General features: G+C 44.7%; 1 protein-coding gene across 1 annotated transcript; it reads right to left on the reverse strand.

The window, feature by feature from the left end:
- Window positions 1-244: 244 nt before the first annotated feature.
- On the reverse strand, window positions 245-15,722 carry LOC311324077 (high-affinity choline transporter 1-like; the record flags this gene model as incomplete). The annotated part of the gene is made up of 8 exons (XM_084456457.1): window positions 245-781; window positions 1,548-1,765; window positions 2,696-2,845; window positions 7,434-7,584; window positions 9,152-9,300; window positions 9,509-9,664; window positions 15,297-15,410; window positions 15,539-15,722. 8 exons carry the CDS (start codon window positions 15,720-15,722, stop codon window positions 245-247), a joined length of 1,659 nt encoding a protein of 552 aa, XP_084312583.1.
- Window positions 15,723-17,977: the final 2,255 nt, after the last annotated feature.

The raw sequence follows: 17,977 nt of genomic DNA on the forward strand, positions 1-17,977 counted from the left end.
ACCTTGCCCCATTGGCCACGCCCCAACGCCAGCCATGCTCAGCCAATCACAGACACCAACAGCGACAAAACAGAATGAAGCAGCAGAGAAAACCGCCTAGCCCCCATCCCTAACACGTGAACCCAGACCTGTGGCTTTCAGCCTCAGCCATAGATTCTTACCAATCACTGGGTTCGGTTTCAAAACGATTTGACAGGTGAAGCAAAAGACGCTGTTGAAGTTACCTGCCCCCCCCCCCCCCCCCCTAGCAGCTGGTGCTGGAGAGAGCCAGCAGGTTCTCTGTGACGGCCGGCTCTTCCGCCCCCTCCGCCTGCTCCTTACCCCCCCCCTGCTCCGCCTCCTTTCCCAGCATCCCCAGCAAGTCCCAGGAAGTGGGCAGCAGGTGTGTGAAGGCCAGACGGGCCAGCCATGAGGCCAGGGGGATGACCAGCAGAGTCAGCAGCATGCACGCCGTCCTGAAGGGGAAGTACTGCCGCACCACCCTGTCCTTGTCCTCCCTCCATCCCGGGAACAGGAGGAGGCAGGGCATGTGGAAGAGGGGCTCCCCGCTCAGCACCCTCAGTAGCACCCCCATCAGGTAGCCGGCGGTGGCGCCGTAGACGTTGGTGAAGGGGCAGTGCAGGACGCAGATGAGCTGAGGGAGGATGGTGCAGTAGATGAGGTCTCCGCTGACCTTCAAGAAGGCAAACACACTGTTGTCAGTGAAGGCCAGGCCGGTCCCGGACAGCCCCACTACCAGGACGGTGATCCGGATCACCCACATGCACTCCCTGTCCGACGCCTGGGGGGGGGCAAGGGGTGGGGGAGAGACACAGGACAAAACAGGTTTTGTAATTCTTTAGCTGTTTATATTACTAGCTAGAAATGACGCTCAGAGAGAGGATGGTAAATGGACTGCACTTATATAGTGCATTTCTCCAAAGCGCTTTACAATGAAGGCCTCTCATTCACACATTCACCTATGGCGGCAGCTGCCATGCAAGGTGCTAGCCTGCTCACTGGGAGCAATTTGGGGTGCAGTGTCTTGTTCCAAGGACAGGAGGAGGAGCAGGGATTCGAACCGCCGACCCTACGATCATTGGACGACCTGCTCTACCTCCTGAGCTCTACAGCCGCCCCGAGAAGAGCACAGACCTCCGCCCATGGACGCATTCCGTGGCTTTGTGCATGCGCTTACCTATAATGCTTTTTTGCTAATTTGAAGTAAACGCTATCACAAATGATTTTAAATGAACATGTCTTTCGCATTTATATGTCCATACTCCTGTAGACTACTTAAGACTGCTTTTCCGTTTTTGTAGTGGAGTTTAAGTACTACTCGTAAGTGAATGAGACCCAATAACACTCTCAAGTCCACTCAAGCCTCCTTACAATCCGTCCAAGTTATTTCCTTGATATCTGACATTACTACAAGACCCAGATGCAGGGCCGCCTCTAGGCTTTGTGGGGGCCCAGTAATATTTATCATGGGGTCTCCCAAGACTACTCTCTACTTTTAAAACAGGCGTCACACACACACACACACACACACACACACACACACACACCTGAGTCCTGAGGAAGCCCTTGTAGACGTTGTGAGTGAACATGGATGCGGAGGAGAGCAGGCAAGAGTCCATGGAGGACATGACGGCGGCCGCCACCGCCCCGATGCCAATCACGGACACCCAGTGGGGCGTGAGGTGATGCAGCACCAGGGGCAGGACCTTCCCAGCCTGCCCCCGCTCAAACGGAGAGGGCAGACCGTACGATGTCTGGTTCCAATCTGGGGGTGGGGTGGAGGGGGGGGGGATTGAGTGAGAGAGGGTAAATGGGTGCATGTGGGTGTGTTGGTAGTTGGCCTGTAGTTGGTTAGGTAGTTAGCTAGGAATTAGTCAGCCAGTTAATTAGTTGTCTGTTTGTTAACTAGTCAGTTAGTTAACTAGTTATCTGTTAGTTAGTTTAGTTATCTGTTAGTTAGTTAGTTAGTCAGTTAGTTAGTTAGTTAGTTAGTTAGTTAGTTTAGTTAGTTAGTTAGTTAGTTAGTTAGTTAGTTAGTTAGTTAGTTAGTTAGTTAGTTAGTTAGTTAGTTTAGTTAGCTAGTTAGTCTAAGTGTTGTTTTGTTCTGGTCTGTTTGCTGTCTGTCTGTCTTGTCTCTTTCTATGACTATGTATAGTGTCCTTGTGTCTTGTGAAAGGCATTATATACATTTAATTTTTTATTATTAATAATAATAATAATATGTATTCATGCAGCTGGTTTCAGGATTACCTATCAAATAGAATCAGAATTTGTTTTATTGCCATGCAGTTTTTCAACATACACAACATGTATTAGGACTTTGCTTTCGGTCGTGGTGCATAACATGGAGACAACATCGGACAGGGTGCAGGGACGAGACAGGACAGAGCAAAGACGGGACAGTGCAAAGAGGAAGCAACTATATACAAAAAGTAGTGCGGTCAGTGCATATACATTGAGTGTGTGTGAGTGTGTGTGTGTGTGTGTGTGTGTGTGTGTGTGTGTGTATGGTGTTTGCGGTGTGATATGTGAGTGTGGTGCGTCCTATATAGTACATTCAGGGGTCATGTGGAAGTGTCTCTCAACAGTGACAGGGTCTGTGGTGAGGCTGAGGGCTGGGGGGGTCAAAGGTACAGGTGCAGTGTGTACCTGTAGAGGGGTGCAGTGTGTGCCTGTAGAGGGGTGCAGTGTGTACCTGTAGAGGCCGCCACAGCTCCTATGATGACGGAGGGGACCCCCATGATGGTGACGATGCCGGCGGCGGCGAAGCACGTGACCTGCGCTTGAGCGGGCGACGCTGCGGAGAGGATCCGCTGGTGCATGGCCTGGTAGGCCAGTCCTCCTACTGACTACATACACACACACACACACACACACACACACCAGAGCCTTGAAGCCGCCATGTGATGTATCGTACTGTAGTGAATGGTTACTATTACATTACATTACATTAGTCATTTAGCAGACGCTTTTATCCAAAGCGACTAACAATAGTTGCTTTTAATGTAGGAAAAGCCAATGTACTACTACTTGCCAGAACTCACAAGTGCATCTTCTTTCTAAAACAAGTGACTAAGAGCATAATCTAGTCCTGAAGGCAAAGTGCAAGAATAGCAATCTAAAGTACAGTGCAATACAATACAATACAATAAGTGCTTAGGAGGGAGGTTTGTTGTAGTAATTTTTAAAGAGATGAATTTTGAGCCTGCGACGAAAGATGGGCAGCGACTCTGCTGTCCTAACATCAGTGGGCAGTTCATTCCACCACTGCGGGGCCAGGACAGAGAAGAGCCGTGACCGTGTCGATCGACCACAGGGGCCTCGGAGTGATGGGGCAACCAGTCGCCCCGAGGTAGCAGAGCGTAGCGGTCGGGAGGGGGTGTAGGGTTTGACCATGGCCTGGAGGTAGGAGGGGGCTGTTCCCTTCATTGCCCTGTAGATTAGCGCCAGAGTTTTAAACTGGATGCGAGCCGCTACAGGGAGCCAGTGTAGGGAACGGAGGAGGGAAGTTGTGTGGGAGAACTTGGGGTGGTTGAACACCAGGTGAGCAGCGGCATTCTGGACAAGTTCCAGAGGTTTAATGGCTGACGCTGAGGCCCCAGCGAGGAGGGAGTTGCAGTAGTCCAGGCGGGAGATGACCAGGGCCTGGATGAGTACCTGTGCCGTTTCATCAGTGAGGAAAGGGCGAATCCTCCTGATCAGGGCCGGACTGGGTGAATATTTCCTGCCGGGAAATGTAGCCCCAGTCAGGCCACTAGCCGAGCCGACGCGGTGAGATGGAACACCTTCAGTTTCGTTTTGTTGACGGGGGGTGGGGTGCTGCGCGATTTGTTGACGGGGGGGGGGGGGGATGCTGCGCGATTTGTTGACGGGGGGGGGGGGGGCTGCGCGATTTGTTGACAGGGGGGCAGGCCATTCATCGCGGGCCAGGCCAGTTGGCGCGCCAGGCCACCGGGAAATATATTATAAATATAATATAAAATATTTTTTATTTTTTTTTCCCCCCAGCCGGTTCGGCCTGGATGGGTCGGCCGTTCGGGAGTCGTCCCGAACCTCCCGATGGCCACCCCGCCCCTGCTCCTGATGTTGTAGAGCATGAATCTGCAGTAGCGTGTGACGGATGTGACATGTGCGGAAAACGACAGTTGGTCATCCAGGGTCACACCCAGATTCCTTGCAGTCCGAGTCAGGGTCACCACTGTGTCTTCAATGGTGATGGCCAGGTCCCGGTGCGGGTAGCCCTTCCCCGGGAGGAACAGCAGCTCAGTCTTGTCCAGATTGAGCTTGAGGTGATGTGTCGTCATCCACTCCGAGATGTCAGCCAAGCACCCAGTTATGCGTGTCTCCACTTGTGTATCAGAAGGGGGAAATGACAGGACCAGTTGGGTGTCATCGGCATAGTAGTGAGAGGAGAAGCCATGCGAGCGAATGACAGAGCCCAGAGATGTAGTGTAGAGGGAAAACAGGAGAGGACCCAGGACAGAACCTTGTGGAACCCCCGTAGTCAGACTACGCGGTTCCGACATCGACCCTCTCCATGTCACCTGGTAGGAGCGGCCCGTCAGGTAGGACGCAAACAGGGAGTGTGCAGAGCCAGCGACGCCTTTCTCCTCGAGGGTGGAGAGGAGGATCTGGTGGTCTACCGTATCAAATGCTGCTGACAGGTCTAGGAGTATCAGGACAGAGGAGAGCAAGTTCGCTCTCGCGGCATGGAGTGACTCCGTCACTGCAAGGAGGGCGGTCTCTGTCGAGTGGCCAGCCTTGAACCCGGACTGGTGGGGATCTAGGAGGTCGTTCTGGTGGAGGTACGAAGACAGTTGGTTAAGGATAGCACGTTCAAGTGTTTTGGATAGAAAGGATAGAAGGGAAACCGGTCTGTAGTTTCTGACCTCAGAGGGGTCGAGAGATGGTTTCTTTAGGAGGGGGGTGACTCTGGCAGTCTTGAAAGCGGAGGGAAAGCATCCTGATACAAGAGATGTGTTGATGAGGTGGGTTAGGAAGGGAAGGAGTTCGGGTGCAACAGACTGAAGGAGAGTCGAGGGAAGAGGGTCTAGGGAGCACGTGGTGGGGCGGTTAGATGTTACAAGGTTGAGGGCCTTGTTGGGGGAGAGGGGAGAAAAGTGGGATAAGATGGGGGGTGGAGAGGAGGGGAGGAGCGGAGAGAGAGGGTAAGGATGGGGGGGTGAGGTTTGTTCACGGGGCGTTGACCGGAGGAGGGGGGAAAGAGGATCTGATATCGTTAACTTTCTTGTCAAAGAAGTTGGCGAAATCATCAGGGAGATGGGAGGAGTTGGGAGTAGGAGGTGGGGGCTGGAGTAGTGAAGAGAAGGTTTCAAATAGTTTTTTAGGATTGATGGGGAGTTATGTTTTTTGCTTTTCACTGGTACATATGAAATAAACCCACTTGAACTTGAATGGTAAGCTGTTAGGCCTCACTCATGACCTGCTACAGTCTCCTTATATATGCTGGAACTGCTGCCTCCGCGACCCGACCCCGGATAAGCGGATGAAGATGGATGGATATATATATATATATATATATATATATATATATATATATATACATCAGTGGAGGCTCGTCCATTGAGGCAGGGTAGGACAGTCCTCCTCAGTTTTTGGAGAGAAGAGAGGGACTTAAATATAAATATATGAATTAATTTATTCATAATTAATATTATCTCAGTTTTGTTCATAAAGCAGATTTTCCCTATGGATAAAAACCCATTATTGAAATTCTAAAGCTCCAACAGTGACATCTATAACATGCAGCATAGATATCTATGGAAGGGAGGCTAGCCTCCCTTAGGGCGGGTTCTTTTCTCTTTAATCAATGTAATGCCTTTTTTTCTTGCTAATTTGTGATTGGCCAAAACGCTGAAAAATTACCGCAAGGGAGGACAGTACTCCGGCCCTGTCTGAACAGGATTCAGATATTGACATTTTGTTAGTCCAATCACATTCCAGATTCCAGATTTACCACAGTGAAGGCCGATTGAGTCGGCATTGATGTCTGTGTTTCTCTTCCCTGTGCCATTGGAGACTTTTTGTGTGTTCGTAGCTCCATAATATAATACATCCGACAGTATTATGGGACATATTATACATCAAACTGTTCGTCTATTTGTCTTGATTCTAGCCATCTAAATATCTAAGCTGACATAAATACCTTTTGAGCTAGAGCCGTCTGAACCCGACAGTTCCACTGGCTGACTATAGCCGGTAACAGTAGCTACGAGGTGCACGTCAGGCTACGGCATAGGCAGGCGCGCAGATTGGCTGGAGGCGCAAACTGTCGGCAACTCGTCCAAAACATTTCTAGAGACTGGGTCGCAACACCGGATCGGAGAAATGCACTGAGCAGCCGGGCTCCTGCTTGCGTGAGAATTGATCGCTTTGCGGTGCTTATTCCTCATTCAGTGATGGATGGGTGGATGGAAAACTTTCAACTAAATTCATATTGTTCTGATAATTGTAGGCTATAGCAACATAAGAGTGGTATCTTTGACAGCAACCCAAATGAGCTAATCCCATAGCTGTACCATTGCTAGCTAGCCATGAGCGAACTGTTGGATAGGCCTACTGCATTTGCTGTGCAATGTATTCCATTGTCCAGTTGTCAAATATATTTGCCAACAAACTGTTTGAGAGCCAGCACACCTCAGTGTCCCCCATGGTGTCCCCTAATCAAAAACATTTTTCATATATCATCACCTAACCTCTCCAGCACCTCACCAATATCAATTATTTTCTCTCTTTAGAGAAGAGTAGGCCTACAATCCATTACGGTAGACAAACATACTCCAGGAGCTTGCTCGATCGCCTCGTTGAGAGGGGTCAGGGAAGAATTTTTACAGCTCACTTATCTGGCCCCTGGGTGATTACTGTTTTTTTGCTTCCCTCTGGAATATGTAGGGGTGGGATGTCTGCCCACCTCCCTTGTTCTCTGTAAAGCGCATTGTGTTGCCTCTGGGTATGAAATGCGCTATATAAATAAAGCTTTGATTGATTGATTGATTACAACAACTATTGCTTACAATGTTTTATTGTTGTTTTGTAATATTTTATCATGAATATGATAAATAAATGCTGCATGTAGTTAAAGAAAGTGTTATTCAGCTTTTCATATGCTAAAATTGACAGTAAATCCACTTTAAAGCTGATATTTCAAATAATAACTGACTGAGGGAAAGTGCCCCCCGGCACCCATGGGCGGTTAGCCTCTCTTCCTCCTGTCCTCCTCAGTTTTTTGAGTCACCAGCCGCCACTGATATACATAAATATATGTATATATACATGGCACCACAGACAATGTAAAATCTGAAATATTAATCACACTTAATAATCACAATTACAATATCAGGCAAATAATCAAAATTACTATTTTTGTACTATTTTTTCTCTGGCAGATCATGTGATAGATATGATCTGAATACCAACCCATAGGAGCAGCTCATCTGTCCATTTCCCAGCATCCTCAAGCTTCAGTTCGCCCAACCAGGGGGCCTGCAGCGATTGGTTGTAAATAGCCGAGAGTGTGACATCAGAGGATGTTGGGTTGAGAAACAGGAAGGGAACGCAGAGCCACTGAAAAACAAAGCCACACAACCTCACACATCTGGACTTCAAACTCTGTAACAGACACAGACATAAATGAAGAGTTGATTAACAGTGTTAACTATACTCTTAAAAAAAAAGTTCAGAAACGTTATTTGGGTCGATTATTTCTCCACTTTAATAATACAAATTGGTATTTCATTTTTAATCGTTGGAAAGCCTGATTAGTCACCTTTACAACGAGGTACAACTTGTAAGGATCGTGCATTCGTGGAAACGTATGGGTAGCGCCCCAAAAAAATGTGCCAAAATCCCCTGCAATATTCTTCTGTTGTGGCTGCATATGGATCTTCCACACACTACTGAGGTCCTTGACAGTGTAAAATGAATGAAGTGTAAAAATGGCCAATATGTGTTGTTTTTTCCTTATTACTGTGGGAGAGTGCAACCATCCAATCCACCAAGCAACTTAAAACAAGAATGAATACCAACAAAAGAATATTGCAGGGGATTTTGGCACATTTTTTGGGCACTACCCACACATTTAGCTGTTGCTCATTCCAAGAATGCATGATCCTTACAAGTTGTAACTCATTGTAAAGGTGACTAATCATGCTTTCCAACAATATACAATACTAAATGGTGGTGGAAGGGCAGTTTTCCTCTGTGCTTATAACAACACTAACTCACTCCATATTGTTCAAAAGCACATTGCTAGATTCTGTAGGCCGAGAAGAATTCAATGATGTCCACCTCTTGATATTTGCTCGATTTTACTGTTATATCGACTGTTATAACAGTCGAATGACTGTTATATCGACCAGAAGACATTTTCATGCAATTGTTCTGATAGCTAACATTGTTAGCGTAAGTGAATGGAGTACAACATACCAAAAATTAGCGTCACAGCTAAGTCCCAGCTAGATTTGTATTATTGTGCAAGGTGGAAAATAGAACACACAAATTTTAAGTGACTTAGGAGAACATAACAGACATTTTGTGGTTGTCAAGTTCCCATCTGAATGCTTGGTTTGGCTAACGTTGGCAAGCTACTGTAGCTATATTGTACAGAGTGGAAAATAGAGGGCACTAATTTGGGCAAAGCGAGGCAGCTCCGGTGTAGTATCTTCTAAATGGTAAATGGACTGCACTTATACAGCACTTTTATCCAAAGCGCTTTACAATGGCCTCTCATTCACCCATTCATCTGCCCCAGAGAGCAGCTGACACTGGGCCGAATCCACCCACAGTCCAGCAGATCCGCATAGGAACCAGATCCGCCCCTGGTCTGCACCGCACCTCTACACCGATTCTGGCCGGATATAAGAATATATATGAGCTGGGCCAGTTACAGGCCGAATCCGAAACGGATTTGCGCCAGTATCGGCCCGTTGTGAAAATCAAAACCAGGGCGGATCCGTTTCGCGGAAGTGATAAATTCGTCCCGGATCCAGCCCAGTTTCATTTTGCTGTCTGGGTCCCCGTCTCCTCCATCTTCCCTCCCATACAAATCTCATCCCTCTCTCCTTCATCTCCTCGTCACTCCATCCCCCCCCCTCCCCTTCCCCTCTCACCTCCACCCCCCTTCCCCTCTCACCAGGCTGACAAACATGAAGATGAGCTGAATGATGTCTGTGTAGGCGACAGAGTACAGCCCTCCCAGCAGGGTGTAGATGATGGTCACAGCCGCTGACAGGATGATGGAGTAGAACGAGGATAGGCCCAGAATCACACTCACCGTCCCACCTGCAACACACACACACACACACACACACACACACACACACACAGAAATGTATTCATGTATACACACACACACACACACACACACACACACACACACATACACACACACACAAGCAATACATCTGAGATTTTCGGTCAAGCGTATGTACTGTAGGGGGAGGCAGGTTATGTAACATAGGAGTGCATGTACGTATGCACAGAAACTGACCCAGGGCAGACAGGATGCAGGCCACCCAGAGGAGGTCGCTGATCAGAGCAGGTAGTATCAGTGCTGTGGTGAAGGAGCTTCCATAGCGACGCTGGAATGGGTCCATCATCGTCACGTAGCGCCATGACCTCATTGGCTTGGCGAAGAAGAGCCCTCCTATTGGACAGAAAGACAGGTCAGATTTTTACACTTTCAGATATGAGAGGAAGAGAGAGAATGAGAGAGAAAGAAAGAGCACTAATGCTACCCGTTAGGCAAGGCAAAGTTTATTTGAATAGCACATTTCAGCAACAAGGCAATTCTCATGCTTTACATGAGACATTAAAAGCATCAAGACAAAGTGCAAAGTTAGCAGGAACATTTTTGCTGCATGAAATTAGGCTATAGATTGTTACTCCACAACAGACTTATAAGCCCAGATTCTACTCGCTACGCAGACGACTGTCAGAGTAGCTGAGAGGACTTCGTGGGTCCATGCGAGCCATTGCCGGCGTGTCCCAGACCAAGGAGAAGAAGATGATCCACAGAGGGACCATAACCACCAGGATGATGAAGAAGATAAACTGAACCAACGATCTCAAGGGCCAAAAGCAATGGGCCACCACACCGTCTTTTCCTTTAAGGAGGAGCTATTGGATGAGGAGTGACCTTGCCTGTCACCTCCTTCCCATGGTCGTTGTTATGGCAACATGGACAAGCTCAACAGCCATGATCTCAAAAAATACACCACACACACACACACCAACACTGAAAAGTAACTCAATTCATTTCTCTCCTGAAACTGAAGTAATGGAACAAATGAAAAGACAGGATGACCAAACCACAGCAATATTTGTTTGTCCTGTTGAACGCTGCACTCCACTTGACTGTTGGGTCTATACGGTGGACAAAGATGGATGGACGATACTACATTCTGCTTATGTAAGATTCGAAAGAAACAAACGATTTCCAGGTTCTACTGTTGTAACTGTGACTGAAGTTGGTTTAGAGAAAGAATGTCCTTATTGATGTGTTTTAACTAAAGATGTTATGCGGGTATCGAAAACTCAGAATTATGGAGTTGACATTTGTAGATCTGTTCCAGACTATCTTCAGGGTACCATGTTTAACTGCTCTATGCACCTAACTAAATCAGCAAATCAATTGGACATGAAAAGACACATCCTAACGAAGCTATTAGTATAGTCAGAGATTTTGCATCTAAAATGAACTACTCTAACTGTTGGATTTGTCAAAATATACCTCTTAGTACCTCCGCACCCATATTTTACCCAATTCCTTTAACCCAAGCAGAATAGTCACATTATGATTGGTGAGGTTTAGCTACTTGTATTTTCTCTACTCCTGGACAATCCTCTGCTTGTCATTTTCATGTAAAATTAGATAGACTGGGTATCTCCTATACAGGTATAGAAGAGACTATTCTAAACAGGTTGACACTAGATGTTAATGAGAATCATAAGCCTAATAATTTCACTCACCTTGTTCTATGCAAAGTTACACATTTTTTGGAAATAGCCGGATCAAAACTGGTTCACAATATTCAAGCTATATTAGTCCAAGTAGTCAATCATGCACTGAGTACTAGGTTAGCTTGTACAGGGGTATCTACTACAGTTCCTTGGAGGAATTCTATTATCATTTCTGGATTAAAATGTCAAATTGTCGACTGCATCATTAAAGCACAAACAAAATTGCACCCTCAGGACTCTGAACTTCAAAAGTGAGTTGCACAATTCAAAGTGGTACCTCTTCAACATGTTACAGCATGTATTGATATGTTCAGATACAGTAGGACAAATTAATGTTCTAAGAACTATCTCCTGTGTTGCTCCTATTATCCAGGTTCAGAGAGAGCCCTTCCATGAGGTGTAATTTTGGTCTGTGGGGATACAGCTTATTCAACTTTAAATAGCAACAGTGTAGGTATATGTTATCTTGCTCATTTAATTCCCATGATTAGGAAGGTTGATCACACTGAAATGCAGGTAATTCATCAACAATCGAAGTCTAGACACCGTAGAGCTATCTCAAACTTTCAACTTGTTTTCGGTGTATTATTTCCTTACTCTGGCTTATATAACACTCAGCTTGAAGTCATGACTCTCTCAACTATCTTGCAAAGCCACATGAACACATCAGACAAAGTAATTTCAGCCTTAGCTAAAGAAGTAAATGGAATAAAAAGGTTGTTACAAAATAGATTTGCATTAGGTATAATTCTAGCCAGTACAGGAGGTACATGTGCAATAGTAGCTTCAGAATGCTGTTCGTTTATTTCAGATCTAAATTCTACATTAACATTAACAGAGTTCCATGAAGCAAACAAGAAAGGCATCCAGATTTTAAATACTGTTCATGGATGGAATGCTTAGGGGATTTTTGATGATGCTTTTTCGAGTCCTGGATATTCTCAAATCTATGTGTATCATTTTTATGGTTATTATTTTGATTATTATTTTTGCAGTTGTTCTTAAGTGTATTGGAAAATGGTTAACTGCTGTTACAGATATGCCCATTGCTGCCTTAATGCTAAAGGAAGAAGTTGAATTAGATGATCATTCAATTGTGTAAAAGTGAAGTCTGTGCCGTTGAAATTGAGGATTTGAAATATTTTGAGACATAATCTGATGTGATTCTGATTTGAATTGAAGGGTTTTTCCTCTAAAACAAAAATAGTTTTTTTTCCCACTCTCATGAATATGTGAAATGTGTATTATTAGATTAGTAATCATGTTATCTTTTTACCTTGCTTACGTTAAATTTTGAAGCAAGGATCTTTGGTGCATGGTTGCATGTGGAGGGAAAATAATCTCGAGTTTGTTAAATTTTCAGGCATCTTTATTATGCTCCACCTAGTGGAAAACATAGATTACTTCCTTTCCACATGTGTAGCATTAAGTTTTACCAAATTTATTTGGGATTATTCTTTTATTATTATATTACTTAATTTGATTATCCACATTGTTGAGACTTTCATTTTTTATTATAGTTGTGGATGTTTAATCCACAAAACGGGGGAAATTGTTAATGAAATTTCAGTCTCACCAATGTGTTACCCCCACAATTTGTTCCTTTCTGTTTTCCTACCTGACTGTTCTTCTTCAGTTTATTATTTTACAATTTGTGTGAACTAACTTTGAAGTTCGTTCTCATAGAAAACTACCATTTGTTCCTGTGTGACATCACTTCCCTGTCCTGTTCATCCTGATTGACATCACTTCCTCTCGCACGACTATAAGACAAAACCACTGTTTCATTCATATCATTCTGTGCTTCGAAAATACTTTCTGTTCTAGAATCCTTTTTGCAAATCGTAACACAGAATAATCCTATTGTCTTCGTTGGATAAACAGCTTGACCGACCACTCGCATCTCTCACTCTCCCCCTGTCACTGTCACCCACCTGTGGGGATTCACCTCCCTCACCCCCCCAGACCTCATCCAACTCACACTTGATCTTTGACTGTGTGGTTATTGTTGGTGATTTTAACATCCATGTTGACAACCCCCAGGACAGAGGGGCTAAATAACTGTGTTTTGTCCTTGATAACTATGGATTGACTCAGCATGTGACGGAGCCCACACACAACAAGGGGCACACTCTGGACTTGATCATCACCAAAGGTCTGAATATTTCAGATTTCAAATTTAAGGTTGAGGTGTCTGATGTTGCGCTCTCTGATCATTCCTGTGTTTTCGTTGAGAGTACTATCTCCATGCACACTGAAAACTCTCCACTGAAATATTTACTCAGGCTGTCTCGTCCAAACCCGCCCTCTCTTGGGTATCAGTCAATGAGCTTGTAGATCATTTCACATTTTAAATTACAAATATTATTGATGCCATTGCGCCCACTAAGGTGAAGGTGGTCTCTGGTAAGAAACAATCTCCATGGAGAAACGCCACGCTGGTCAGAATAGAAAAAAGAGAGTGTTGGAAAGCTGGCGAAAAACATATCTCCTTGTTCATTATGACACCTATAAAGAGAGACTTCACATTTATAATTTAGAGCTGACAAATGCACGTTAGTCCTTCTTTTCTGACATCATCACCAGAAACAATAATAATGCACTTGCTTTGTTTGCCACTGTCGAAAGGCTAACAAAGCCTCCTGTGTCAGTAGCCTCTGAACTTCTATCCACCACGGCCTGCAATGAATTTGCCTCATTCTTCACTGACTAAATTCAGAAAATTAGGCAAGCAGCCAATGCCTCCCTATCAGGTACAGGGTATGTGTTGTCCCAGTGGCCAATCAATACGATGATGCAATTTTATTCGATCAACCATAAAACGCTGGAGGACATTATACAATATCTGAAATCCTGTTCCTGTTGCCTTGATATTCTGCCTGCAGGATTCAAAAATGTATCTTACTGCATAGCCTCTGATTTACTACAAATTGGAAACACATCTCTTCTTTCAGGTGTGTTCCCACAGACCCTGAAAACTGCATGTCGTCAATCCACTCTTAAAAAAGAATAATCTAGACACCTAACAAATGTGAACAATTATAGGCCCATATCAAACCTCCAGTTTTTAAGTAAAATCATTGGATTAAGCAGTTTTTCAACAGCTGAACAACTTCCTAAATAATTGTTTTGATGTCTTCCAGTCAGGATTTCGACCACACTACCGCACTGGGACTGCTCTAGTTAAGGTCTTCAATGACATCCATTTAAGCACAGATAATGGCAGAATTTCAGTCTTAGTATTACTGGATCTCAACGCTGCATTTGACATGGTTGACTACAACATATTACTAGGCCAGCTGGAAAACTGGCTGGGAATTTCTGGCACAGTGCTAGACTTGTTTGAATCCTACTTGAAGGACAGGGACTATTTTGTGTCTATAGGCAATTACTAACCTGAGTGGACAAAATGTGGAGTTCCCCAAGGCTCCATTCTGGGGCCTCTTCTGTTCAACATTTACATGCTCCCACTAGCTCAAATTGTAGAAAACAACAAACTATAATCCCATACAAGCGCTGAGGGAGTGCATTGAACAATGCAGTTTGGATGTGCCAGAACCTAGGAGCCTAAGAAGAACAATGAAAAGTCATTGCTCAGCTCCAATCAGTAATGCTAAAAACCACAACCAACTAAAAACCTTGTTTCCATTCATTGATTAATACAAGTGATTAGAAAATAGTAAAATCCCAGCCTCATTTACTTCACTGCATCCCCTGATTTGTAGAGACATCATTATCTGTAACTTACAGACATCATTATCTGTAACTAAATGTATCTGGTATCATATTGCTAAATAAATATATGCCATCAGCACAAATAAGTTGGCCCTAAATGTTCCCTTCTCTAGGCCCGCAGGGAAGACAGAGGTCCCTGTGCCCAGGTGAACCTCCACGTCCCTCTGTTGAGACTCGAAGTAGTATACTACATTTATTTCGCATACTGCATGGAGTAGTAGGTACTATATCGTGGGTACTATATAGTAGGCAGTAGGCAGTATGCACGTTCGGACATGGCCAACAACAAGAACCCTGGAAGTCCGTCTACCACATTAGTCCGTGCAGAACCATCTAACTTGACTCAAAGTCCCGTAGGTGAATTATGTAAACACCACAATATAAAACAAAATGTAAAAAAAATAAAAACATAAATAAAAAAAAATAAAAAAAATAAAAAAAGATTATTTAAAACAACATGCAGGGAATATAAAATACAGTTGAAAGCAGGTATACCTTGCGCTTTATACTGAGGAGAGAGTTTAACCAATTCAAGCAGCTATAGTGTATGGTGGGCAGCTGCAGGTGTGTGTGCCGCTTACCCAACAGGAAGGTGATGAAATAAGCCAGGGGCCCCAATGCCCAGATGAGGCCTTGAGATGGAGAGTACACCACCTCCGCAGTGCCCATGATATAGCCCCCTCCAACCCAGGTCGCTGAGGACACAGAGAGCATTCACACACACACACACACACACACACACACACACACACCGATCAACATACACTTCTTGCACACTTATCAACCCCCCCCACACACACCCACACACTTTGCTCTCACTCACCTGTCATGGTGAATATTCCCACCAGGAGGTTGATGTTGCGTCCTCCCACCATGGTGACCTCGCTCATGGTCCCTGCACATTTCTTCTCCTCCTTCTTGGACTTCTTAGCGGCCCAGATACCAGTGGCCAGGATTAGGATGTAGAACAGCAGCACAGCCACCAGCCCAGCTATGTCCACAGCCATCCTCAGTCTGGAACACACACACACACACACATATACACGCACAGGGTGAGTCTTGACTCTGGGTCACTGAGCAACACAAAGCAACTGTGCGCAACAGCAGCAGCAGCATCGTCATCATTGTCGTTGTCATTATCATCATTGTCATCAACAACAACAACAACAACAACAGCAACAAGCGCAAAGCAGGTGAGGTGAGGAAGCAAGGTGAGGATCGTTAACTTTAGCAGTGTGGGCTACGTGATCTAGCTGAACTGATCTAGGCTGGTCCACCAACGTTATCAAAGCTTGAACCGTAACCTCCCCTGAATGACACGAACCAACCTACAGCAGAAGATATCAGCCATAGGCTACAGCACGTTACATGAGCTTTCTTTTTTGCTTTTTTTTAATCTTCAAAATGATATAAATGTACATGAAGAACATCAAAAGGAAGTAAATTAAATTACATTAAAAAATAGTCTATATATCCTGTGAAAGGTATTTTTGATAAAGTGCTATTATAGTTGTTTAAATACAAGGCCTGTCTATTTAGGCCTAGTTATGCTTCAATACTGAATGTCAGCAGTTTGTACTTTTCCAGAACACATAGTTATTATCTGTGTTCCAGTAGCAGATAAGTTGACTGCCAAGGACACACATCCTCACAATGGAAAGCCTGTTAAAGTTGCAGAAAATGTAACTTAACAGAGAACACCTTAATCACATCGGCTGAATGGAAAACGAAACTAGTGAGCTCATAGGACAAGCACTAGATAAAAGTTTCAACCAATCAGGTACTAACACATGTAGTCACGCGCCAATGTATTGTGTGGAATAGCATAGCATAGCATAGCATAGCATATATATAAGGCGTCCCGACATTTAGTCGGCGCGCTTGCCCAGACACACTTGTTTCTGTGTAACCGTCCCTTTTGCTGCAAACTGTAAGGTATTAAAGTAAGTTCTTTTTATTCTATTCTGTTGTATTTCTCGTCCTCATTTGACAAGGTTGTGTGATTGTGTTGACTTCTACGAGGAGAACCCTGTGGTACTGGCGAATTCAATCTGAAGTGTTATAATAGTATTTTGTGAGTGTCCAAATGTCATAGGTCAACCGAGTCCAGCCACCACAATCCCAGTGAGCAAATGACGTGATTTCAACCTTGCGTCTCGCCATATCTTATTTATAGTCCGGTGATTTGTAGACCTAATTTAAACCAAGCACAAAATATATAATTACAATTAATAAGCATATGTAAATATGTAAAATTTAGAGCTGATACGTCATCTAAGATAGCCTACAAGATAATTGTCAGAGCACAAGTAGTGATTTCAAAGCCTCGTATGTTCTATAACCCAGCAAAATTTCCCAGTGAGCAACCGACGTATTTTCGACTGGAGGTTCCCCGTCACCCTGATTCAGGGTGAATTCGGTGAATTGTCAACCAAATTCAAACTCATCAGAAAATACGGCATAAAATTTATAAATAACTGAACATGTTTTGTTTGCTAGTAGGTGGTATTCATTCTGTTTCAAGCTCGGCAGGTTAGCCGCGAACTTCATGCCGCAACGAGAGATCCAGTCTCTGGGTGGACAACTGTTCAACTCGCCTGGGACCAGGTCCCCTGGAGCTATTTCGCCTGGCTGCCCATTGCGTTGTTGTGAACAGAATGAATACCACCTACTAGCAAACAAAACATGTTCAGTCACAATTATACTGTTAAAACTAAGATGTCTGGATACAATTTTTTTTTCCAAAGGATATATTTGACGAAAGTAGATTAATAAGCAAGCCGTTTTTCATCGCTAACTCAAAGCGGGGAGAGCCATGAACGCAATCTGTTCGTGGACTACAAGAACGCGTCATTGATACCTTTGACTGCGCATGTCAAAGGTATCAGTGATGCGTTTTTTTTCAAAGATGGCGTGGTTCAATAGGGCTTCACTTTAGATTTAGAATCCTTGGGGCCTGGGCTGAGGGGACGGCTGACCCCGGGCCCAGGAGGTCAAAGGGCCCGTGACACACTGCGGACCCGGACCCTTTTTTAACATTGCGGGCCCGGGCTCTTTCCTTTAAATTGTTTTCGTTTGCTCTATGAGTTGCACGACGCTAACATTAGTGTATTGCCTCAGGTGCTGCTCATCAACTTTCTGGCAAAAAATTTAGGCTACGTCATCATCAGCGTCAGTCGTTTGCACCGCGCGCTTTGCATGCCATTGTTCGTTCGGAAGTTAGTTCAGTTAGTAAACAATATGAGTGGATCAGGGACAGGAG

This window comes from Borostomias antarcticus (assembly GCF_949987555.1).
Source record: "Borostomias antarcticus genome assembly, chromosome: 1".
In the NCBI taxonomy this organism is placed as follows: Eukaryota; Metazoa; Chordata; class Actinopteri; order Stomiiformes; family Stomiidae; genus Borostomias; species Borostomias antarcticus.